The sequence below is a fragment of the Cebus imitator genome, unplaced genomic scaffold, assembly GCF_001604975.1.
Source record: "Cebus imitator isolate Cc_AM_T3 unplaced genomic scaffold, Cebus_imitator-1.0 Scaffold142, whole genome shotgun sequence".
Classification (NCBI taxonomy): Eukaryota; Metazoa; Chordata; class Mammalia; order Primates; family Cebidae; genus Cebus; species Cebus imitator.
In genome coordinates this window covers 3164596-3190753 of record NW_016107457.1, presented here as the reverse complement: position 1 = coordinate 3190753, position 26158 = coordinate 3164596, and the positions used below count along the sequence as shown (strand labels likewise).

The 26158-nt window shown below is 41.7% G+C and overlaps 1 protein-coding gene across 11 annotated transcripts in view; it reads left to right on the top strand.

Moving 5' to 3' along the window:
- RHOBTB1 (Rho related BTB domain containing 1) overlaps window positions 1-19175 on the top strand; it is a 126832-nt gene extending 107657 nt beyond the window's left edge. For 7 of the 11 annotated variants that reach the window (XM_017542298.2, XM_037743379.1, XM_037743373.1 and 4 more), the window contains 6 exons: window positions 1373-2346; window positions 3980-4098; window positions 12606-12756; window positions 15617-15705; window positions 18354-18459; window positions 18991-19175. In XM_017542298.2, the coding sequence (XP_017397787.1) occupies window positions 1373-2346; window positions 3980-4098; window positions 12606-12756; window positions 15617-15705; window positions 18354-18459; window positions 18991-19160 (1609 nt within the window). In that variant the 3' untranslated portion in view covers window positions 19161-19175. The remainder of the gene's footprint in view (window positions 1-1372; window positions 2347-3979; window positions 4099-12605; window positions 12757-15616; window positions 15706-18353; window positions 18460-18990) is intronic. The other 4 variants (XM_037743376.1, XM_037743375.1, XM_037743377.1 and 1 more) reach the window with 1 other exon arrangement.
- Window positions 19176-26158: the final 6983 nt, after the last annotated feature.

The window sequence follows — 26158 nt, the reverse complement described above, 5'->3', positions numbered from 1 at the left end:
CTTTACCATGCCCAGCACTGTACTGAGTCTACTGTAGTTTCCAACACTTTGTCCTTCTAGGGTTTGATTAGATTGTAAATGGTCCTTGTGTGTCAGCCTAAAGGGTATGGACTTTATTCCAGGGACTTTGTGATATCAAAGGAAGTTAAAGCAGAACTGCTGCCGAGTCATTGTTGTGTTATGTAAGGACTTTTCTTGCGGCAGTGAGGACTGGGGAATAAAATGTGGGGAGCGGGTGTGAAGAAAGATTAGTTAAGGGGCTAATGCACCAGTCCAAGCAAAAGATGAAGGCTTGAAGAAGGGAGTGGAGGAAAAGAGAAGGGGATGATTTGAAAGAGGATTCACAAATCCAATAGAGAAGAGCCGTCGGAAGTGCATCACTTAACTAGGAGTGGGAAAGTCTGGGCTCTAATTGCTTAATAGAGGTCTCTCAGCAGCCTGCAAATGTGACCTCAGACAAACTTTTGACCTTTCTGCCTCAGCTTACTCAGAATGTACAACAAAAGATAATACCTCACAGGGCTATTGTGAGGCTCAAATTAAAAACGTATATGAATGCATTTTAAAGTTATAAAGTAAACTTCAAGCATAAGATGCTGTTGATGAAGATGAAGGAGATGAAGATGGCGGTGATAATGATGATAAGAGCGAACATTTATCAGGCACTCACTGTGGCTAAATACTGTGCTTAGCATAGTCATACTAATTATTTAAACCTTTCAATAGTCCTTCAAGATATAAGTATATTGTTATTCCCGCTTTACAGATGGGAAAACCAATAATTAATGAGGTTAGTAACTTACCCATATCAAATAGCCAGTAAAGGGATGACACTTCAGTTACTGTGGTTACTGCTGAGAGGATTTTTTTAAAGAAGTAAAACTCCCTATTCAGGCACATGGTCGTATAACATGACCATATAAACATGGTCATGTAAATGAAATGTCCTAAGGGATCTACAAAAAAGCTATCAGAATTTATATATCAATTTAGCAAAATAACGGGATAAAAGGTCAATACACAAAAATCAATTGTATTTGTATAAACTAAGAAATCAACAATTGGAAAATAAAATTTAAAAAACAATGCCATTAATAATAACATAAAAATGTGGAATATTTATGGATAAGCTTCACAAATTATGTGTAAAATCTGTGGATTGAACCTATGAAATATTTGAAAGCACTATTTCTTCCTGCAATCATAACGCCTTGATAGTTGAAAGACTTGAGGCGGTGGCAGATTTTTCCAGAGACTAAAAGCCTCACTCGAGTTTTCAGCATATAGTTCCATTAGGTGATTAGATAGGTCCTGGTTACTATTTTTTTCCTAAAATAAGGATGATTATAATTTTTTAAATGTTCTATTTCAGGCCCATAAAGAGAGGGGATATTTTGCCCCCAGAAAAAGGCCGAGAGGTAGCAAAGGAACTTGGCATACCATACTATGAAACAAGCGTGTTTGACCAGTTTGGGATCAAGGATGTGTTTGACAATGCAATCCGAGCAGCGCTGATTTCCCGCAGGCACCTGCAGTTCTGGAAATCCCACTTAAAGAAAGTCCAGAAACCTTTACTTCAGGCACCCTTCCTACCTCCAAAAGCCCCTCCACCAGTCATCAAAATTCCAGAGTGTCCTTCCACGGGGACAAATGAAGCTGCCTGTTTACTGGACAATCCTCTGTGTGCCGATGTTCTGTTCATCCTTCAGGACCAGGAGCACATCTTTGCACATCGAATTTACCTTGCTACCTCTTCTTCCAAATTTTATGATCTGTTTTTAATGGAATGTGAAGAATCCCCGGGTTCAAGTGAAGGAGATTGTGAGAAAGAGAAGCAGAGCAGAGATTTCCAGGGGCAGATTTTGAGTGTTGACCCAGAGGAGGAAAGGGAGGAAGGCCCGCCTAGGACACCTCAGACAGAGCAGTGGAAGTCTTCAAACAAGAGCCTGGTGGAGGCTCTGGGGCTGGAAGCTGAGGATGCAGCTTCCGAGACGCAGACTTTGGCTGGCTGGAGTAAGGGGTTTGTTGGCATGCACAGGGAAATGCAAGTCAACCCCATTTCAAAGCGGGTGGGCCCCGTGACTGTGGTCAGGATGGACTCTTCAGTCCAGCCAGGCCCTTTTCGGACCCTGCTCCAGTTTCTTTATACAGGACAACTGGATGAAAAGGAAAAGGACTTGATGGGCCTGGCTCAGATTGCAGAGGTCCTAGAGATGTTTGATTTGAGGATGATGGTGGAAAACATCATGAACAAGGAAGCCTTCATGAACCAGGAGATTACAAAAGCCTTTCACGTCAGAAAAGCCAACCGAATAAAAGAGTGTCTCAGCAAGGGGACGTTCTCAGGTGAGTGTGCCGCGGGGCAGAGCCATTAATACCTTTGCGTTTCACTGAACATTAGCCAGACATGACCATAGCTAACGTTTATAAGTGCTTATTTTTCCTATATACCTTTCTAAGCTACAGGCATTAACTTAATTCTCATCAGACTTAAGGGTTAAATATGATTGTCTCCATTTTGCAGATGGGGAAACCAAAGGACAGAGAGGTTAGGTAATTTGCACATGATCACACCGGCAATAAATGGAAAAGCCAGGATTTGAACCCACGTTTTGTCAGTATCAAAACCTGTTCCATAAACCACTGCTCCTCAAGACTGGATCAGGGACCTCTGAACCGATCTCCACTGGGCTCATTGCATACAATTCCCCTTCAGAATCCATTCTCTAACCAATTCTATTCTCCGCTGACCCTTCAGCACTGATCCATGACAAAAAGCAGTGATCTCGAGTCCTTAGACCACTAAAGTCCTTGAGGCAATTTTGGTGGCCCTCCACCTTCCTACAAAAGGCGTCTCACCTGTTCCCATCCCCTTTCCTTTTCTGTCCTCATGCTCCTTGGCCCTGCACTTCTGTAGTTTTCTTGCCCCTCCATTGCCTTTGATAACTACACCTTATGCTGCCCACAGTACCCTTCCGTAATTGTTAAGCACACTGGTGGCCTGCATCCAATATGGGTTATTGACTCATGCTTGTACTGTCTTACATTTGGACTGTTTTTGTTCTGAAATTGTCCTCTGGGTAGGTGTGTGGGTGTGTGTATTTCATTGTATAAAGCTGACTTCCTGACTTCTATTTATGTGGATACCTTTATCTTTGTCTTTATCTTTTATAATCCCTGCCAGGGCACTACATATTTAGCAAGTGGTTATTAAAGACTCAGTTCATTCATTTTAAAGCTTATGAGTGGTATTTACTTCAAACACTGGCCATTGTGGTACAGAAGTAGTCTTGAAAATTCATGAAAAGAATATGTTACAAACCTACAGCAACTTAAACAGTGAGCCTTAGGTGGAGTTGATTAAATCACCCCCTCCTTACTGGAGAGGCATAGTAATCGAATACAAGCTGGGAGTCTCAATTGGATTCTATTTCTTTTTTTTTTTTTAAGCTGTGAAATACAATTTAGGAATAATTGGAGAAATTTGAATATGAACTATATAGTGGATGAGAGTAGGGAATTATTTTTATTTTTCTTAGGTATAATCATGGTATGGTTATTTAGGAGACTGTTCTGAGTATTAATAAGTAAAATGTTATAAGTTAAAATATACATCGAACAAACATGCCAAAATGTTAACAAGGGATATAAATGAGTGATCATCCTACTGTTCTTTCCACTGTTTTATATGCTTAAAGTTTTGCATAGCAAGGAGGAAGAAATATTCCCTCTTTACTGTTGCTTTCTGGTTCAGAAAGTTTTTGTCCTGACTTTATATGTGACGATGTTAAATGCATGCTCCCTTAGGTGGGAGCTGGATGTGCCAAGGCCCAAAGATGGCAGCTGACATAAAATCAATAAGTAAAGGCATTCAGGAGAGAGTAAAAGAAACACAGGTGGGTGGATTCGAGAGCAGAGGCCTTGGTTGAAGCTCTCGGTGGAGCTGGCTCATGGTTGTGTTTCCTCAATCTCTTGGCAGATGTGATATTTAAATTGGACGATGGAGCCATCAGTGCCCACAAGCCGCTGCTGATCTGTAGCTGTGAGTGGATGGCAGCCATGTTCGGGGGGTCATTTGTGGAAAGTGCCAACAGTGAGGTACGTGCCTTCCCAAAAGCATAGTGGTGTCTTTATGAATGTGCATGTGTCTGTGTATTTATATAAAGTGGGTAAACGGCCAGATGACTTTAATCCTTCAACTAGCTCCAGGAAATAGCTCCTCAGCAGTGCTTAGGTGTTCGGTCACCTTTTTCTTAGCTCTGCAGTTCTGAGGAGCTATTGTTTATTGGTCACTTGTGTGGGGGCCCCTGGGTGCTTTACATGCCATATATCCTTTCATCCTCAGAGCCATCCTCATCCATGAAGACATGATCAGCTGTACCTCTTGGCAAATGTCACAGACACGGTACTATCAAAATCAAGTACGAGAGGAGCATGTCTCCCAGTAGCTCAGAAAGTGAAAAGAGTTCTTCAGCCACCTGAGTCCTGGGCTCAGCTCTGCCCCTAACCAGACAAGGGACCTTAAGAAGTCACATTCTTGTGCCCCCACCTCCTCATCTGCAAGCCGAGGGATGCGCTAGAGTGTCCTTGAGGTTACCATGAGCTACAATACTATCTGAGGCTCTGCCCTGACTTGGCCTGTGTTGAGGGGATATGAAGGTCTGTTAACTTTAGGGAGGCAGTAGTGGAGCAAACGTTTGCTCCCCTGAACACACCTCTTGAGGTACTTAGGTCTAGTGGAAGTAGCTGTGTCACTTGTCAGCCACTGGCTCTATCTCTAGAAGGGGGATATGCTTAGAGCAGCGCAAACAGCATCTTGGAGATCCTATGTCTTTTCTTTCTTGTTTTAGTTTTAACTCACTAATAATAATTGTATATAGTCATGGAGTACATGATGTTTTGATATATGTATATTGTGGAATGATCAAATCGGGCTAATTAGCCTATCCATCACCTCAGATCTTTACCATTTTTTTGTAATGAGAACATGTAAAATCCTCTGTTAGCTATTTTGAAATATACATTATTGTTCACCATTGTCACCATCCTGTGCAATAGAACGCCACAGAAAAAATACAGGTGCATTAGACTATATGCAACTGTGGTCCTAGGTACTTGGGAGACTGAAGTGAGAAGAACACTTGAGCCCAAGGAGTTGGAAGCTACAGCGAACTATGATTGTGCCACTGTACTCCACCCCAGGAGATAGCTGTCGCAGACACACACACAAAGAAAACAACAGAACTTATTCCTCCTATCTAACTGAAACTTTGTACCCATTGACAGATGGCTTTCCTTTCCCCATCCACCCCCTAACCCCAGCCTCTGGTAATCACTGTTCTACTCACTACTCTTTACTTTGGATTTAAACATTTTTAGATTTCACACATAAGTGAAATACTGTGCTATTTGTCTCTCTGTACCTGGCTTATTTCACTTAACATAATGTGCTTTAGGTTCATCCATGTTGTCTTGAATGACAGCATTTTCCTCTTTTTAGGGCTGTATAATATTCCATTGTGTATATGTGCCACACTTTCTTATCCATCCGTCCGTTGATGGGCACTTGGGCAGACTCCGTATCTTGGCTATTGTGAATGGTGCTGCAGTTAACACGGGAGTGGAGGTTCTTTGTCTTTTCACAGACTGTTAAAAAAGGAAAACATTCAATTTAAGCACTTCTAACTTTAGGAGTGAGCAAGCATTTTTGTGGAGTTTTGCAAGTATTTTTAACATCTTTTTTAAAAAATAAAAACCTGGGTACACCCATCCATTTTATTGTCCTAAGAGGCTTGTTTTGCTTGTCTCAGCATCTTTCCAAACTTTTCCAAGAAATGCCAAAAACAATAGCTAACTTTTCAAATGAAGCACTAGCACAAGAAATTCGAGCAGTCCCACTGTGATCCAGGAGCCTGCATTTGCATCCCCAAGTAGGGAAACAGAATCCTGGAATCACAAGCCTTGGATAGAAGGGGCCAAGAAGATCACTAGGCCACTCTCCTGTATCCAGAACAAGGTGCAGCTGCTCCTAAACCACCCAGCAAAGGACTAGGGAAAAGATATTAGAGTTATCCTGATGACCTCTTATGGTGTCTACTAGCCTTTCTAAACCAGGAGACTCTCACCTGTAACTAATGAAAGTCTCTTCTGTGCTTGGGTCAAAGGTGTTTTGGAGCATAGTTACTAAGACAATTACAGTACAGGGGAATCTGCACAGTTACAGGACTGTGGGACTCAAATCACAACTCCTCCACTTACCAGTGACTTGGGCAAGTGACTTAACCTTTGTTGGTTCTAGTCTCCCCATCTGGAAAACACAGGCGTAACCCATATTGTGGTTGTGGGGTATGAGAGTCATTACTTGCAAAGCGCTTCAGAAGCATTAAATCAATGGTAGCTGCTGCGGACTTATTTTGATATTGTTGGTAGTAATGGTATTCTTTCCCTCTTGCATCCAGAAAAAAGCTGGGTAGCCACCAATTTGTAAAACCTAATCCAGTTGGTATTTGACTGACTTTAGCAATCTCCGGAGATAAAGAGCTGTGAGTCTTGCTCCCCTGCTTTGTCCAGCTCACGCTGATTGTGCAGCAGAGGGCCTGCTATTCACAGAGCAGGGAGAAGTTGATCGAGGTCAGGAACACAGGCACAAAGGGACACTGTCAGAGCTGACCTCACGAATGCTAATCCCCTTTATCCCTTCCAAGAATGGACTGTAATCGTCTCCAGATTAAAATGTGCAGTAGAGGTGACCAAAACAAAAACTTGGCAGCAAATATGAATGCACATGTATATGCTTGTTTCATAGCCTCTCCTGGAAGAGGCCACCCATTTAGCACACTCCGCTGTGGAGATGAGGTCCCTCACCACTCAGAACTGGAGTGAAGGCTAATAGGTTTGTATAGATTCAGACCAGCTCAAAAGACAAAGATCGTGGAACCAAGCAACCAACTGAAGGCCTATGCCACAGTTCATTTAGCCAGCATATTAAGAATGCAATGACCTGTTGACATTTCTGCCCCTTCTCATCCCTTCTCTTTATTTCCTGTGTAAAGTATAATATAGGCTCAGCTCAACCTTGGCCAAGTGGCTCACTCTAAACCTGTTTATCCTCATCTGTAAAATGAGGATAACAAGAGAACCTTCATTAAAGGGCAGAGAAGGCGTGAGAAGCATTGAATTTGCTGCTTAGAACATACAAATGTTCCATGCATGTCAGTGACTATTATGCTAGAGTTTTCTTGTTAAAGTCTTTCCATACAGGGTTAAAGGTAATTGTCCCTGGAAAGCTCTAAGTTAAAAGCCCCCAGTTCCCTTTCTAAACTAGGGAAAGTATAATACAGGTGGTTATAGTTGAAGGGGAAAGGAACTCAGTTAATGCTCCATGATTAACATAGGTGTATGTTCACACTTGGGATTTGGCCTTTGTAGGCCACTTTTTAACTTTCTATCATCTTGAGAAAATCTGAAAATCTGATACCCCACATACTGCCCCCACCCCCGCCATGAAACTCAGCCTTTTTTGGAGAATAGAATTAATGTGCATGTCCAGAAAAGAATAAAATATGCCTATGCCCATTGATTTTAATTTAACTTTTTGTCATTTAATATTCAGGAAAACATTGTATCTTACTTATATTTTTTCTCATTACTTTTAATGTCGCAGTAAGCATAATTCTCTCCCCAGAGGTACTCAGCAAGTGGTTCATTAAAAATGCATGCCTGGCTTGTAGTAAGCAATGCTTTGGATCCAGAATACTTTCTCATTCTCTATGAGACTGTCTCTAATTATAAGCCTAATAGTCTCAGCTAATCTTCACAATTAAAATTTTAAACCAAATAAACTGGAAGATAGAACATTGTTTAGGGTAGCATTATATTCTCTCTGATCACTCTTAAAATATATATATATATATATATATATATATATATCTCCAGCAGGCAGGATGCAAATTTTTTTATTCCATTATTTATGAAGCTTTGCTAATATTATTTTTAAAGTGCTATAAATAAAGGTCTTTCTGTTGTCATGCAGTTAATTATAAATGTTGAAATCACAGAAACAAGCTTTTTTTAAAAATTAGCCATGAGGGGGAAAAAAATGCATGTTCTGAAAGTGTTCTTAGTTTATTCTAATTTGATGTTTTTTTCTAAGGGTCCCTAATGTTACTTGCCAAAAAGAGTCATCACTTCAAAAAATGTTAACGTTATATCCAACAAAAAGAAGATAGCAGGTCATGGGTGATGACAAACATCAGAACACTTCGAGGGCATTGAGAGTATTTGGGCAGGGCTGCTCCCTGGAATCCGTCATCTGCTGCAGCCAGAAATAGCTTCTTTTTATTTAAGATGTTCATTTTGCTACTTCTTCTTTAAGCAATGACTTAGAATACACTCTTGCCAGAAAAATGCTAAGGTAATCTGACGATCTTCAAAACCCAGAGTTACCATGAAGAAGAAAAAACTTTAAATAGCATCTATTCCAAATTCCTCCCATATAACAGATGCCAAGACTGAGGGTGAGTGATTTATCAAAGGTCACAGCACTTTAGTGATATATCCCTGGGCCTGCCCCAGGCTCTTGCACTATCACTAGAGGTATTGTTTTCAGGAGCACCAGACATCCCCATCTCTGAGAGAGTAGGTGTTAACAGGAAGCTCTGGGATTTCTTATACTAACAACTACTAACATCTTAGAGCACCTAGCACTTTGTAAAATGTGGGTACTTTCACTATTGAAACGGTTCAAATTTTAAAGTTTCACAACTTAACCTTCAGTTATATAGAAAATTATACTAATTGTATTATTCCATTTTCACGCTGCTGATAAAGACATACCAGAGACAGGATAATTTATAAAGACCAAGACGGGCAGATCACGAGGTCAGGAGATCAAGATCCTGGCCAACATGGTGAAACTCCGTCTCTACTAAAAATACAAAAAATTAGCTGGGCATGGAACACACACCTATAGTCCTAGCTACTCAGGAGGCTGAGACAGGAGAATTGCTTGAACACAGGAGGTGGAGATTGCAGTGAGTCAAGATTGTGTCACTGCACTACAGCTTGGGCGACAGTGCGAGACTCTGTCTCAAAAAAAATAAAGAAAGAAAGAAAAGAGAAAGGTTTAATGGATTGACAGTTCCACATGGCTAGGGAGGCCTCACAATCATGGTGGAAGACAAAAAGTCACATCATATGTGGCAGCAGGCAAGAGAGAGAATGAAAGCCAAGTGAAAGGGGAAATCCTTTATAAACTCATCAGATCTAGTGAGACTTATTCACTACCATGAGAACAATCTGGGGAGAACTGCCCCGATAATTCAGTTATCTCCCGCCAGGTCCCTCCCACAACACATGGGAATTATGGGAGCTATAATTCAAGATGAGATTTGGGTGGGGACACAGCCAAACCGTATGACTAATCCAAAGATAATTTCATCAAAGAAATGAGATATTGGCCAGGCAAGGTGGCTCACGCCTATAATCCCAGCACTCTGGGAGGTCGAGGTGGGCGGATCACGAGGTCAAGAGATTGAGACCATCCTGGCCAACATGGTGAAACTCCATCTCTACTAAAAATACAAAAATTAGCCGGGTGTGGTGGCACGTGCCTGTGGTCCCAGCTACTTGGGAGGCTGAGGCGGAAAAATTGCTTGAACCCAGGAGGCGGAGTTTGCAGTGAGCCAAGATTGCGCCACTGCACTCCAGCCTGGTGACACAGCAAGACTCTGTCTCAAAAAAAAAAAAAGAAATGAGATATTACATGTTCATACACACAGAAACCAATTTGTGTGAATATCTGTAAATAAATCCATTATTTGTGTAAGATAAATGGATATGTATATAAACATATATGTATGCAAGCATACACACAGTGTAACCGGTGCTCAATTTAGTTGAATAATTAATTATTCATATGTAGATACAGCTGGTTAAAGGAAAGAATAACATTCCAACATCTGTACATTGCAGATGATCCAGCATGCACAACAGCTACTTTATTTTAAAATAATACTAGTAATAGTTTCAACTCATTGAGTTTTATTTGTTGTAGAGATTGTGCTGGAAAACTGAAATGATCATGCTTGTCAAATCATTTATGGTAATGGCTTATGCAACTTATTTATGGAATCATAATTGTTGTTTTTACCAACCATGTCTGAAAGGGGAGAATACATTTCTTAATATTTCTAGGAATTTTTCTAAACCTTCCTTATGATACGTTAAGGGACAGTTCTACCTGTCTTAAAGGATATTCCCTCTTTAAGGTGGCTGGTGGCTGCACAGGAGAATAATAAAGAAGGTTTCTATAGCTTAAACAATCCTGGACCCATACTGCCAGAATGCATAAGACATAAGCATCTTAAAGAATGTGCCATTATACATATACATACATATTCTCTCTCTCTCTGTCTCTCTCTGTCTCTCTCTCTCTCTCTCTCACACACACACACACACACACACACACACACACACACACACACACATATCCCTCAGTATCTGTGAGGGATTGGTGGTTCCAGGACCCCACCCTCCACTCAGACACCCAAATCCATGAATGCTCAAGTTCCTCATATAAAGTGGCATTGTATTTGCATAGATCTGCTGCATACATCCTCCTGTATACTTTAAATTATCTCTGGAGTATTTCTAATACCTAATACAATGCAAATGGTATGTAAGTAGTTGTTTTACTGTATTGTTTAGGGAATAATGACAAGAAAAAACTCTATACATGTTCAGTACAGAAGCAGTCATGCCTTTTTTTTCAAGTATTTTTGATCTACAGTTGGTTGAATCCACAGATGTGGAACCCACAGATATAGAGGGCTGACTCTGTGCATGTGCCTGAGTGTGTATGTGTATGTGTGCATGCGTGTGCACACGTGCATGTATATGAAGAGAGAGGTGCAATCATATAAAATATATAGATGTAATCATGTTATAAAGATGTATATCTTTATATGTTGTATAGAGGTTTATAAGTACTAGAATTAAAAAGTTCATAACTGGCCAGGCACAGTGACTCATGCCTTTAATCCCAGCACTTTGGGAAGCCAAGGCAGGAGGATCACTTGAGGCCAGGAGTTTGAGACCAGTCTGGGCAGCATAGCAAGACCTCTGTCTCTACACAAAAAAAAATTTAATAAAATAAAATAAATTAGCCAGCATGGAGGCACTGCCTGTAGTCCCAGCTACTAGGGAGGTGGAGGTAGAAGGATTGCTTGGACCCAGGCCCAGCCTATCATCAAGCCACTGCAGTCCACCCTGGGAAACAGAGTTAGACCCTGTCTCAAAAAATTAAAATAAAAAAGAAAGAAAAAGAAGTTCATAATTGTTCATTTTTTGAAGTAGAATTCTCAAAAACCATTAATAAAATGTGATGCTTCATTGTTCTGTAACTCAAACCTTTGCTTCTTTGGCATTCAAGGTTTCCAGCACCACACAGCAATTCTGAACATATACTTCCATGTCATACTCCCTGGGTTTAAATCCCAGGCACTATTTCCTAGCTTTGTGACCTTGGACACAAGATTTAAATTAATCTCCTTGAACCTCCATTGCCTTTTCTGTAAAATGGCAAAAGTAAGTCTCTTCTCTCTAGGGTAGATCTAAGCATCAGAGTAAAGAATGTGCGTGGAAAGCTTGGTGCAGTGCCTGGTGCATAGGATGCCTTCAATTAAGGTTAATGTTTATAATTGTCAACATTCTAATAGTAAATCAAGTGGTACCCTTCTGAACTACTCCAGGGCCTGTCTCATGGAGTGAGAGACCTAAAATAAAGAGTAACTGTACACAGTGTACATCTCCGTAGATCCATGTCCGTCTATCCAGCACTCCACCTCCTAGGCAGTCCCTGGCTCTCTAGCAAACTCTAGCATGCATTTATATGGACAACTACAGGCACTCAGGAGGGAAACTGTGGGAATCCTACAGAGGACAGTTCCCCTGTGCCCAGTCATACTCCCCTGGAAGTCCCAAGCAAGGACTCCTTTGGACTCTCTGAATCTACTGATAACTGTTAATGTTTCAGTAGTTCTGAATCCATGTGGTTGTAGGAAAAAACAATGAAGTGTATACATTGTGTAGTAGGTTGTAATGTATTGTGCATATGCCAACAGAATGTGGAAATCAAGCCGGTCACTGTGGCAGCTAGGGTGGCGGCTCCTCCCCTGTTTTGACATCTTGGAGAGCTAGGCTCCACCGTGTCAGAAACAGTGTGGTTTGCAGCTCCCCCCAACACCTGTCATGTTGCTAGGAGATTTCTTTCCCCACAATAGAGTATTATAAGGTGCTCGGCATGAGGGCCCCTAATGTCATCATACATTTCCAGCCCATTTGTCTGATTTATAAGTCCAAATAGTTATTTAAAAATTCCACATCAGGCTGTGTCAGGCAGCTCCACTCTTTTATCATCTACAAATCAAAGCATTATATTTAGAGTCATAAATACAGAAGGATTCCTATGCACAACCTTAAAGCAGGTGTCCAAGACTCACCAATCGCAAATCACGTAGTTAGGATATTTATAAGCAGCATTGCCTGAAAATGTGCCCACTCCCTGCTTTCTGCGACAGAATTTAGCTTTTTGTTTAACATTTCAGGTGTATCTCCCGCACATAAACAAGATATCAATGCAAGCAGTATTGGATTATCTCTATACCAAGCAGTTGTCTCCTAACTTGGACCTGGACCCGCTGGAATTAATTGCCTTGGCAAACAGATTTTGCCTGCCACACTTGGTTGCACTTGCAGGTAAGGCTGATAACTCAGGGCCGTGCAGTGTCTGTCATATTTATCAAAATCACATTTAAATAAAAATAAGACTTCCAGGGAATAAAAATGGACTTTTTATCACCCCAAATAGGACTGTCTTGTATAGAATGATATGAACTAATCAGATTGTATCAGACAGCCCAATTCAATTCAACAAATATTTCTTAAGCACCCCCTCTGTGGTGGGCCCCATTAAGTGATACAACCATGAAGGTGAGTAATGCATGACCCCTGCCCTTGAGGCACATGCTCTATGCGTGCTGAGTCATTTGTGCACCCTGAGTTTGAAACAAAACTATTTTATCAACATTATCTCCATAGTAAGTGCCCAGACACAGTCTTTAAGAAGAAGGCAGTAGATGCCCTATTTAGGAGCACAGATGACAGAGCCAGATTGCCTAAGATCAAACCCTGGCTCCACCATTTACTGACCAGCTGAATTTGTCCTGTAACCTTAGCTCTGTGTCTCATCTTTCTCTCTCTTTAAAATGGGGCTAATATTATTCAGCCATAGAGCTGTGATGAAGATTAAATGAGTTAAAATATAAAGTCCTTAGAACAGCGTCTGGCGCATAGTAGCATTATGTAAGTGGTTTTCTTAAAGCTATTTTAGAAAATGTTCTGACATTGTCAAGTTCATTTCGGGAGAAAGACAAAAAAAGGAAACTTGGCTTAACTTCACAAAATCTTATGTATCATTTCTAGATTTGTTCAGTTGGAAAGCTGAAGCAGGCTCTATAGGATATATGCACTTAAATGCCTTTCTCTTGAATTCAGATCTTCAGCCGGATTGCTGGGTGTTTATCACTATGTTTAGTTGATTCCTACTAACCATCAAAGCAGAGATAAAAGACTGTCTTGTTCACTGTCCTTTCTTCTGAGTGCCTGAGCATATTAGCTTTTGATACATATTTGCTGAACAATTGAATGAATGACGATGAATGTATGAACAAACCAACCAGTCCTATCTGCACTTGACTTTCTGGCAAAGTCTTTAGAAAAAAAAAAAAAAGATTAATTTCTCTGTCCTCCAGGTTTCTGCCACACACAACGACCTGGAGATCAAAGTCCTCTCTTTGCCCTACTTCCTCCCCAGTTGGATAGAAGAACGAGTTGAGGCATCGATATCAGATTTATTTTAAAAAGCTGGTTTTAAAATATTGCGTATATTACCCAATAGATCCAAAGGAGTGCACTAGTTGTTTAAAATACTCACTCTGGGAGGCTTCAGTGGGCAATTACTTTTTTCAGAAGCATAAGTTCCAAGCCATTTAACTATCCACAGGTTTTATAACACTGTCCTGAGGATAAATTTTTATTTTTTTATTTTTTGAAATTGTCAAAAGTAATTTGGAGCCAAATCTGCTGAATAAGGTTTGTGATCAGTCTCAGACGAGTATCATTTTTGCTTAAATATTAAGTCTGGCAATGAAAACATGGGATTGATTTTTCCATGAAAGTTTTTTTTTTTAAACTGACCCAAATAAAGCTTCTTTTGTGAACTCTAGGCTTCTATGAACATTTAATGTAGCTATTAAATGTTGTCATTACTGTTATGATTATTTAATATACAGCTTCCCAGGATGATTCCTTTAATCCTTTATAGTATTTGCTATGTACTTTCTAGTGTAGAGTATTTAGAACACAGTGTTTAAAAATCAGTTTCTAGAATGGCAATGCTTTGTGAGCCAGAGTTAAATAAATGTCAAGAAATGTTGCAGTTACTTAAAATGACAAAGCCCAAATGATTTCTCTGGAAATTTTAGTTCCAAATAGTCCAATCCAGGTGAGGAAGTTGGTGCCAAAGAAATCATTCCATTCCCAATACTGTATTGATCAGATACAGGCATGCTGACCAACAAGCATGCAGCCCTAGAGCAGAAAGTAAGCATGATTTGGACAATGTTCTGGATTAGAAGAACAAATGCAATGCTACAGATGACATCAATGTCACAGACCTAGAAATGCTGAGCCAAGGCTCTACCCTCATACATCAGTCTCGGAGGTGGATGATAGCCCTTTCAAAGCCCAGAGATAGCCTAGCGTCAGGCCACAATTTAAATTCAGCTTGGATGCCTCAAACTCAAGCTCCCAAGCAGAAACGGCTCTCCCTGCTGCATTTTGTTACTTCTGACTGCAGGTCTCCCCAGTCTTTAGAATCCAAGAGGCTGAACAATGTGTCATCCATCTGTAGCTGTTGAGACAGATGTACATAGCCACATTTTTAATTCCTCAAATAGACTAATTCCTCTGTCATTCAGTCGCTCCACTGTCGGGGGGATCAAGGATTGCGGTGATGTGAGTGGCGAAACTGTCAAACAGGAACGTGTCTAAAGTCTAGAGGGCTTTAAGAAGGTGCTAGACTGTTTAGAGCCATTCTGTCCAGTGGAACGTTCTGCAGTGATGGAAACATTTCATATATGGATAGTCCAAACAGTGGCCATATGTGGCTGTTGAGCATTTACTGTAGCTAGTGTGAATGAAGAGCTGAACTTTTAATTTTATTTAATTTTAAATACTTTAAGTTTAAATAGTCTCATGTGACCAGGAGCTACCATCCTTACCATCCTGCACAGAACACTACAGGTCTGGAGGATTCTGGCTATTTCAGACGCATGAACAAGAGTCCCCAGAGATGTGGGTGAAGTCGCTGGGACCAGAACCCCACGTAGTGAGAGACTACACACCAGAGCATCTTCCAGATTCAATTCAGATGGCTGCCCAGATCTGTGTCCCACATTTCTTCCCTTCTTAAGTGGTCCCAGACCAACCCTCTAGGCAAACTATCTGGCTTGCAGGGCGTGGTTTAACGTTCTCTGGTCCCTTCTTTCTTCCCCAGAACAGCATGCTGTTCAGGAGCTGACCAAGGCCGCAATGAGTGGCGTGGGCATTGACGGAGAAGTGCTCTCTTACTTGGAACTGGCCCAGGTTTGTAACAGATTGCGTTTCACCTTTTAAATGTGTTCAATCAGTTCGCTTAATGCTGATAAAACATTCCACTGTTGCATCTGTCTAAATAAAGATGTCACCACTGAGTCACAGAGGCCCCCTGTGTACACTAAGAAGATCTGAGAGTTTTACCTTTCAAGTACCATTCAGCTTACTGGGCTTCATTTGAATAAAACAACAAGGACCCCACCCCCACGCCAGTCCCATTGTCCCCTAAGGCACCAGCTTCATAAGTGGGAGAACCACTTTGGGGCACGATAGGGGGAGGTTTTGTCTCTCCTCCTTCTTTGAATTCTTAGATACATATTTGGCCAAGAATAGTTTCTAGAATTCCATGAAGCCCTGTAATGCCCCACTGTTAATGAACATCTCACTGCAGCTGTTCTGGAGTTTTCTAAAGTCAGTAGTTGCTAGTATTGAGATTGTAATAACGTAATCCCAATGCAGACTTTCACTCTTCTTGCAGAGAAGGTCCAAGATTCAGCTTCAGCCTCACCCTGGAGTAACCTCCTCAAAGCACAAGCAAAACTCTGCCTCGTTTTCCTCATCCACAGGAAATGGGATGACAATTTGCATCCTACCAACCTTCCAGATTATTTTGAGAATCATGTGGGAGAGAATGTTCAAGAGCGAACACTGAAGAGTGTAAGCCCTCTTAGAATGCCAGGCACATCTGCAACATTATCTAGTCCCTGGCATAGGCTGATTAACAATGAATTTACACTCTGAGGGAACTAAGAATAAATTCCTCAGTCTTTTCTTCAGCCTGTTCGGTTTGGCTTCCTGTTCTCCCTCTTTTGGTTAAGACAACGGCTTACTAAGTCTTAGGTCAGTCCATTTAAATCAGCATTTGTCAATCAAGGGAGAGGAGGTGGCACCTAGCAGGTGCTGCTCAGGCCCTTCCTACTGTGGCCAAAGGAGATGGTTCAGGTGCATAAGGGGAAAAGGCAGAATGGAACTTTACAGTGACCTGTTCATTTTGACTTAGCATTCAACAAATATTAGATATTTTTCTCCCCAAATACCAGGCACCACCCTAGGAAAAGGACATGTACATATAAAAAGTAGACCCTCTGCCCTAGGGCAATCATAGGCAAGTAAGGGAAACAGACATAGATACAAATTATTAAAATCCAATTAGGGATTACAGTGAAACTGAGAACAGACATCTAATGCAGTCAAATCAGCAAGTGCCCATCAAAACTGATTGTCCGCACTTAGAATTTGGGGTCTTTTGAAACAGTTCTAGGGGATGGTTTATATCTTGTACTCTCTCCAGGAAGTATTCCTCCTAGAGAAAAATGCAATGATCCAGAATTTCATATCAAGAACATTCACTTGAGGGAATGATTTGCAGGTGTGTCTGTTTGCGGCACTGTGTTCCCACGCTACCCACCCCCCCACACACACACCCACTTCAAGGAAATAATATGATAATTGCTAAGCCCTGACAAGCCTTGGCAGGAAGAGCTTAGAATGGATTCTCCCATGTCTTAGTGCATTCATTAGACCCTAACCCAATGATGTGCTCGTAAGTCTTTAACAGTCAGCATGGGGGCAAGTGGGACTCTAATCTGTTGCATTTGCCAATTTCTATGGTATAAATAATCCCATCATGGCTGATTACAACCTATGAAGTCACTAAACTCAAAGTAGGGAAGAAATGCACACAGTCGGCTCTCTTAAGCTGGAACAAGCCCACCCGGCAGAACACTGCGCCAGTCTTGTTTTCAGAAAGAAATCTAACAGCAGGAGAGGTTGGAAGCACCAGCTAAAACTGTCTCTGATGTTTGGGTTGTGATTTTTCAGCAAGTCTCTTGAGTGGGTTTCTGAGGCCTCTGGCTTTTCTGTTGGTCTCACGGTGGAGATATGGGGCCACAGAGGAAGCATGCTATAGGTTGTGGGGTTCCACCTGACCAAAGACACATCAAGAGTGACAGACAGTGGAAGGGATGTCAGAGAAGGGCACAGACAGAAAGAGCGAGGGACAGCAGCAGGCCCACCAGGTCTGGGGAGGGAATGGGGGAGTTGACAGTCGATTTTTGAGTCAAGTCTTTTTCAGTCACAGCTACCTCAGCTGCCACCTTCCTGAGCATTGCTCAGAAAGGAAGGGTGGAGCATTTGGAGCTCTCTACCCTGCCCATACCGCCTGCTCTTACGTAACCGAAGGACAGGTATAGGACAGTCACACATTCTGCAGTCTCCTCTTTCGGATCTTGGTCCAGGCAAGCTGAGCTCTGACATGCGACACGAAGTATTCCATTGCCGAGGCTTCCTTAAACAGAGATGACATCGCTGCTTTCTGCTGTGGGCTGGTGCCTTCCAGAGGCCACGGTTGCTTAGCACTAGAGGGGCAGGTGGCAGGGGAGAGTGGGAAGGTGAGGCATACTTTAAACTCGTGATTTGATACAGCAATTATTTTTGGTGCACCTAGGACAGGAAAGGGAGGGGTGTGCCCAACACTACATTGGCTGGCATGGAGCCATGGTTAAAGTCAAAACAAGAGGTTTACCGAATTGGTTATATAAGCCCTTAATTTCTTTTCGCTCTTACCATGGCTCCCTCAGTTTCTCTGTAGTCCCTCTTTAGAAAATAGTCTTACCCTCCTTTTGCTCACTCTTCTGCAGTTTCACAATGCCCACCAGTTGGCCGCCTGGTGTTTGCACCACATCTGCACCAACTACAACAGTGTTTGCTCCAAGTTCCGCAAGGAAATCAAATCAAAATCTGCAGGTGAGACTGTGCGAGGACCCATTCATCCAGCTCCCCTCACCTCTGACTGAAGCTTTTATCTTCCGTGTCCCTGGAAAGGAACACAGTCAGCAGGCAGCGCATGGATAATTCCTTGAGACTGGCTGGTGGTCACACAGTCATGTGGGATGGCATAAGGAAATTAATGCTGGGAATTCTCTTTGGAGAACTTGATGCTTAGGGGAGTTGGGTGGGCTGGAGTCCAGGGTGCCCTGTTGCAGAGAGTGCAGAGGTGGTGGGCTTTCCCTTGTTTAGGGAGGCAAGTTCAGGGGCAGGCTTAGACTCTGAAGTCAGGTGGTCCTGGGTTCAGGTTCTTTGTGTACAGCTGCGTGGCTACAGGCAAGAGATTCTTTCTCTCAAAATTTTAGTGTCACCTTTTGCAAAGGGCCCTAATCACAGTCCCTGCCACATCACGTTTTTGAGAGGATATTCAAGAAGCTTTAAGCACAAGGCCTAGCACATAGAAAGAATCAATGAACCACGGGTCTTATGTCTGCATCTTTCCTTCACTAGACAACCAGGAATACTTCGAGCGGCACCGCTGGCCACCTGTGTGGTACCTGAAGGAAGAAGATCACTATCAGCGTGTGAAAAGGGAACGAGAGAAGGAAGATATTGCACTAAACAAGCATCACTCAAGACGAAAGTGGTGCTTCTGGAATTCATCTCCAGCAGTGGCCTGAAAAGGAAGAGAGAGAGAGAGAAAAATCAGTAACCCGATCCACCACTCTTCAAAGCACTACTGTAAAATTAATCTTATTAGAGATACGACATAGTTCAGGTTTCAGGCACTGACCTTCCTCCACTTTTGTGCATTTATCTTTGTTAGGATCAAAGCACAAGCTCACCATCCATGAGCCTGGACAAAAAGGGAAGCTGACTCTCACTGCATTCCTTAAACTGATATGTATTTTTTGTTGTTGTTGTTAGGAGGCTTAACAAACTTTAGTGTGTTATTTTGTTTCTTTTTATACAAAGAAAAATAATCCAGCTATCATGTTTCTGATTCCAAATTGGAAAATATTTTTATATGGTCTCTTGTATTTTGTTGAAATGAAAATACTGTGTATTAATTTTACAGGCCACAATTGACGATGAAGTCACCCTGTGATTCTCTTTGCCCATGTGACCACCGAGCATTATTACATAATTAGAGGGTTATCCTTTTGTTGTGAAGGGAAGGGGGGGAATGAAATCCCCCAACGTGCAAATTGGAGAGTGTTTAATCTTTGTTCTGCCGAATAACATCGGTGTCATTAACAAGTCAACTCCAAGAACGTGTATTTACAATATTTGCCGTGTTAAGTGCTGGTAATTATATGGTTATATGTGCCATGTAAAATATAGTGATATCAAATATTCTGTTGTTTCCAATGTCTAGTTTCAGGAGGATAATCTTTATAATCATTAGAAGGGCTTATTAAATCCCAGCATTATCCAGGGCAAACTCACTGGTGGACCTGAATACATAAGATACCATTAGAGCGCTGGTGTTCAGATTGCTGGATTAGGGTTTACGTCTCTCAGTATTCCTTGAACTTGCCATGCTTCTGCATGCAGATTCTTCACTGACTTGAATCGGGATGGGCAAGGGAAAAGGTCCCTGGACTCCCTCCTGCCGACTACAGGCTTGTCACATCTCACCACCACCAGAAACAGGCTTCCTCAGGCTTCTCACCTGTGGCCCACTTCACTTTGTAAGACCCATATTTTTAACTCTTCCCAGGGAAAATTCATGTTGCTGCAGAAGTAGGCTGAGGCAGACCACCCACTTCCGCTGAAATGCATTGGAAGCCTGTGAAAGCACAAAGCCGGAGGCTGGGCGCCTGCGTTCTCCTACACGGAACGGAATCTAATTCCAAGAGTCTCGGAAATGGTGCTATTGTGAGTTAGTTCTGACCCTTTCTCATTCGGAGTTTTCAGTGTTAAACTAGAAAGTGTGAGAGCAGGGAGCTTTCGGTAGGCAGTCAGTCATTGTGTGTCTGTAAATTGAAATGTTACAGCACACACAGAGACCATTTTAAGGCCACAGCTCCACACCTGCCATGGGATGTCATGTGGCAGGGGGTGAGGCTCATTCTGTTGGGAGATCAACATACCAATGCTAAGGGCTGTTGGTTTTGTTTTTATTTTTTCTTCTAGCTTTTCGGAAGATGGAAACGAGACAGTTGGGTCCAAACCCCAATGTTGACAGCCATATGCATTTGAAAATCTATCTAGTTTACAGATGGGCATTTATTACTGGCAGTGGAAACACACCAGATAGAAGATCTTGGAGAGGCCCAGAAATGCATCACCCTGTCATGACAAAAGAGGAGGCAGTAGAGTAGGGATAGTTATAAATGCATCCACCTTAATTTTTTTCAGTAGGCTTCTAAATCTTATTAATAGAAGGAGAAAGGAGACAGAAGGAGGAGATAAATGTCAAGATGCAGAAAAATTGACATGTATCCCATTATAAAATGGTAGACGCTGAGTTTTCAATGAGTAGTCATAGTTCAATTTTTACAACCAAAGCTCCCATTTGATTGTAATCTTGCCAAAATGTAATGGACATATAAATGAACTTGGGGTATAAGCAATAATATCCACTAGTGTTGTTATCAGCTACTGTAACCAAGTGGCTGGTTCATTTGGTTGATGCTGATCATGGCCTTTAACCATGGTGGTTTGTTGTGTGTTTTTTATTTCACAAAAAAGCCAATAAAATTGTTTAGCTAAAAATGCCTCTGGTTTTGTTTTAGGACGGACATTGTATTGTGTGTGTAATTTAACTTTTTTTTTTTTTTAAACTATCAAAACTTTAAAGGTGCTGGGTCATGGGGGCTGGTGCATGCCCTGGTGACAAAGCAGCTTGAATGACTGTCATTTTTTGTTTTGGTGTTATCAGCCGAGATTCCAGTGCCATAATGTAAATGAAGTGCCTAGTGCTTTGCTCTTGCTAATATAGTATGTCACTAGACATAGTGCTACCTGGGGTCGAAGGGAAGAAATGACATCTATCCTAAAGGACTTAGTATAACCTGGGTCTGGATAATTTCTGCCAGCAGTTAAGTGAAAGGACTGAGTTGCTGGGTTCATGAAAGGTTTCTTTAAAAGCAGGTCGGAGAAAGCCTTTGTGAAACTTTATGGACGATTTCTGGACTTCTAGGTAATACAATGTTTGCCCAAGCTCAGAGGGAAGGAAGTCTCCAGTGAGATTTCATTGAGGGATTTTTCTGAGTGACAAGTTACCTATAACTCCCTGGCAAGGTGCTAATCACTGTAAGAAATAGCTGTAGAAAGAAGACAATGAGATTTCAAAAAAAAAAAGCCACCTTTTAAAGATGGGTGGTCCTAATCATGGCACCTTTTACATAAAGCATACCAGTTTCTTCTTACCTGTAGAAAGTCTTGGTCTAAGTTTCTGGGGATAACGTCTGGCAAATCATCAGGGATTTCAGCACCTCTATGTTGGCATTCTTTTTCTTTTGTATAACCTCAGCAAAGTTTCAGATATTGGCATTTTGAGAACCACAGATCCTACCGGTCTAGATGTAACTCAAATATTTTCATTATGGACACTCAAAAGGAAAAGTCCAATGTTTCTAAGATGTTTTTTTCATGCTTGCTTCCAACGTACGGTACATTAGTTGTCAAAATTCGGTTTTTCATCACTGTAATATTGGCTAGGCAGAATGAATACTGCTGTTCAGAGGGAAAAAAACAAAGTAAATCTTGAGTTTGGAAACAGTTTTATGAGTGCAGCACTTCTGAAATGAATGCTTATCTGCAAGCTGAAGATTTACCAACGCTTTTCATGAACTGGATATTTTTTAATTGGCATAGGTAGATAGATGATCTCCTAGGTGGATGCTAGTGGCAAATAGCAATAATTTCTCTTTTCTAGAAGAATGTGACGATTGCATAAAAGTCATACACGTAAAAGTTAGCCAGGGAGAATGCATTTGTGTTATATGTGTATATATGTGTAAATAACCCGAAGCAGCATAATGAAGAAAAGGGCAATTTAAAAAGGAAAAAGAGCCACTGAGTAAAGCCAAAGAATGGAATTAAACACTGTGAGCCACGGATATGTTATTTATTTCAAAGTGCTAAGTTAAGTCAAGTGATCACTGCATATCCCTCAACTTATTTTATGATGAAGACTGCTTTCTTGAATTTCCAGTTAGGAAGCAGGTGATACATACAACATAAAAGGTTTAGACTTAGAAGTGAAGACACTAGTGTGGCAACACTAGTGACCTCCTTTAAAAGCCACACTTCTGTAGAAGTAACGCTATGCCCCTTGGCTGCATTCGAAAATTCTCCCCTATGCTGACAGTGCTTCTAAATCAGATATTTTTATTTGAGCCATTTAGATGCATAGTTTTTTACTGGGCTAACATACAGGTGCTCATCAGTTAGATATTTACAGACTGTAGGCTATGAAATGTGAAAATAATTTATGAACAGATAACTCTTGGGTGGAAACCAAGCGATCATGCAGTTGCATATCCACAGACATGAAAGCATTATCAACAACAGCAGCAGACATGAAGCGACCTGCCACTCCTACTGCTCGGTTTTCATAGAACAAAATGTCCTAGTGACATGGATTTCCAACAGAACATAGAAGAAATGGGTGCTACCTAAATGTGGCCCCATGCTTCAAAGGAGTATTTAAGTTATTTGAATGTGTTCTCAATCTCAAATATGAGAATGTTTAGATGTTACAGGCAATCAGTGAGGACAGAACTTGATGCACTTCTTTCCACTTGGATGTCAACCAAAGTTTGACCATTCTTAAAATTTCCTACCAATATGATAAAAAGTAAATATCCTTTGATTTGATGATTCATGGTAGTCCCAATTGGGGTGATACTCCCCTGGAAAGTTAAGTTCAACTGTCATGTGAAAAGATACACAATCTCTCTAAGCTTCAGTCATCTGGAAAATGGGAACAGGTATCACTGAGTTTTCAGTACAAGTTAAATCAGATGATTTAGGTAAGGCACTTGTATGCCAAGTACCTTGGACATAGTAAGTACTTAGTGAATGGAAGCTGAACAGAAATGAAATGGAACCTGTATGCTTAGCATTTTTGACCTTGGTTTTCAAGGCCATAAACCAAGGCCAAAAATCGAAGAGAGAAGATCACTGTGTATGTTGCAGAGTAGACCAGTGTGGTCCTTTCCTGCCACTCTCTTCAGCCAAATGCCAACCTTAGTGCTTCGTGACAGTGGTTTAACAATTAGGAAATAAGAGCTGTGGGAAAATAAATGATTATTATTAATAGTAATGGGCTGAAGGGAGAGGTGAGTGGTGGGAGAAAAGAGAAGAGGGTGACCCTTTCTAAGAGAACGTTTGTCCTCGCTGGGGCCTCCATGGTCTCTGTTAAGTAAAGTCAGCCCACTTCAGGGTGGAGCTTGACTGAACCACAGAGCCCCTTGGGAGCAATTCGTTGTCATTACACCCAATCATTTTTTTCTTTCTTTTTTTGAAGGTTGGATGCAAAAAGTCTAGTTAGCCATGCTCCTCCGTGCTTGTCACTTATCATCCTCAGTCAATGCAAGGCCCTCTCTCTTTGTATTTTCTCTTTCTTCCAAAATACCCACTCCCATCTCCTGTTCAAGATATGTCTTTAAACATGAGGGATTCTTTATATACAGTGTTGTTTCATGCGCATGACCGTTACACAAATGGCGTTACATAGCGAATTTCCTTCTGTCTACTTTTCTGATTCCACACTGTTCTGGAAATCCAGCCATTTTATAATGTGTGCATCTAGTCCATGGCTCCCCCTGGCTGCCCAGTCTCCCCTAGGCTGCATCCATCCCATGTGATTCCTCCACTCCACTGGTGATGGAACAACTAGCCAATTCCCACTCCTTGGCACTAAAGTGAGCCTTCTTGTACATGCCCCGGGGTCCAGATCTAAAAATGAATTCCAGGATGAGCACTGTGGCTCACTCCTGTAATCCCAGCACTTTGGGAAGCCAAGACAGGCAGATCACTTGAGGTCAGGAGTTTGAGACCAGCATGGCCAACATGGTAAAACCCTGTCTCTACTAAAAATACAAAATTTAGCCAGGTGTGGTGGCACATGCCTGTAATCCCAGTTACTCAGGAGGCTGAGGCAGGAAAATTGCTTGAGCCCGGGAGGCAGAGGTTGCAATGAGCCAAGATAACACCACTGCACTCCAGCCTGGGTGAGAGAGCAAGACTGTGTCTCAAAAAATGTTTTTTTAATTAAAAAATAAATAAAAATGAATTCCAAGTCCCGCCCCACATATACTGAATCAAAGCCTCCCGAGGTGGTAAGACATATGTGGGAAGGAAACACTGGACTCAATGACAAAAATCCTTCCCTACTTTAGCACTAAGGCAATCTGCAAATAATCTGAAAGGCTATGAGCCAGCCCAGAAACTGGGCCCTCTGACCAGCAAGAAGAGAAACCAAGTTTAGCTTCCTGCCACCCGAGAGGTTTCAAGAGGCTTCCCTGATTGTGAAAGTTGCTACTTGTTAGAATGAGTTATTCCATCCCATCTGGCCTTGGCATTTTGTATCATCTGACCCCCGTGAAAGGTAAGAGGCCAAGATGACTTCTTCAGAGCCCCTTGAATACTAAGATGCCTATTTTTCTGCCTTTAAAAAACTTCCCGGCCAGGCGCGGTGGCTCAAGCCCGTAATTCCCGCACTTAGAGAGGCTGAGGCGGGCAGATCAGGAGACCATCTTGGCTAACACGGTGAAACCCCGTCTCTGCTAAAAATACAAAAAATTATCGGGACGTGGTGGCACAAGCCTGTAGTCCCGGCTACTCGGGAGGCTGAGACAAGAGAATCACTTGAACCTGGGAGGTGGAAGTTGCAGTGAGCCGAGATGGCGCCACTGCGTTCCAGCCTGGGTGACAGAGTGAGACTCCATCTTAAAAAAACAAACAAAACCCCCCACAGACTTCTCTAGCTTGATTTAATCACGTCACAGTGTATTCAGATAGCAAATCATCATGTTACACACCATAAATATATACAATTTTATTTGTCAATTATACCTTAATAAAGCTGAAGGGAAAATTCCCTGGTGAGCTTGTGCACATGTGTTGAAGGATATCTTCTAATTTTATTTCACACATGAAATCTAAAAAGTAAGCTTCCAGTACAAATTTTGGAGATTGTTGGAACTGTCTCAGAATAAATGATTTCTTGGACATAAAATTTCCCTGTCTCCTGGTTTCCTGCCTCCCACCCCAGCACCCCACCTAATTAGATGGAGGGTGTTGAGATCACTGTGTTTTCTCTCTCGCCCTTCCCCCATTTCCAGGTTTGGACCACTTTGCCACTGTCACCAAGATATCAATTCACTTTATATACCTGAGATTTCTTTTAAGATAAGTAGTCAAGCCAGTGCAGTGTCTCAAGCTTGTAATCCCAGCACTTAGGGAGCCAAGGGCAGGTGGATCACTTGAGGTCAGGAGTTCAAGACCAGTCTGGCCAACATGGCAAAACACCATCTCTACCAAAAATACAAAAATTAGCTGGGTGTGACGGCAGGCACTTGTAGTCTCAGCTACTCCAGAGGCTGAGGCAGGAGAACGACTTGAACCTGGAAGACGGCAGTTACAGTGAGCTGAGATCAATTATAGCATTCCAGCCTGGGCAACACAGTGACTCTGTCTCAAAAAAATAAATAAAATTAAA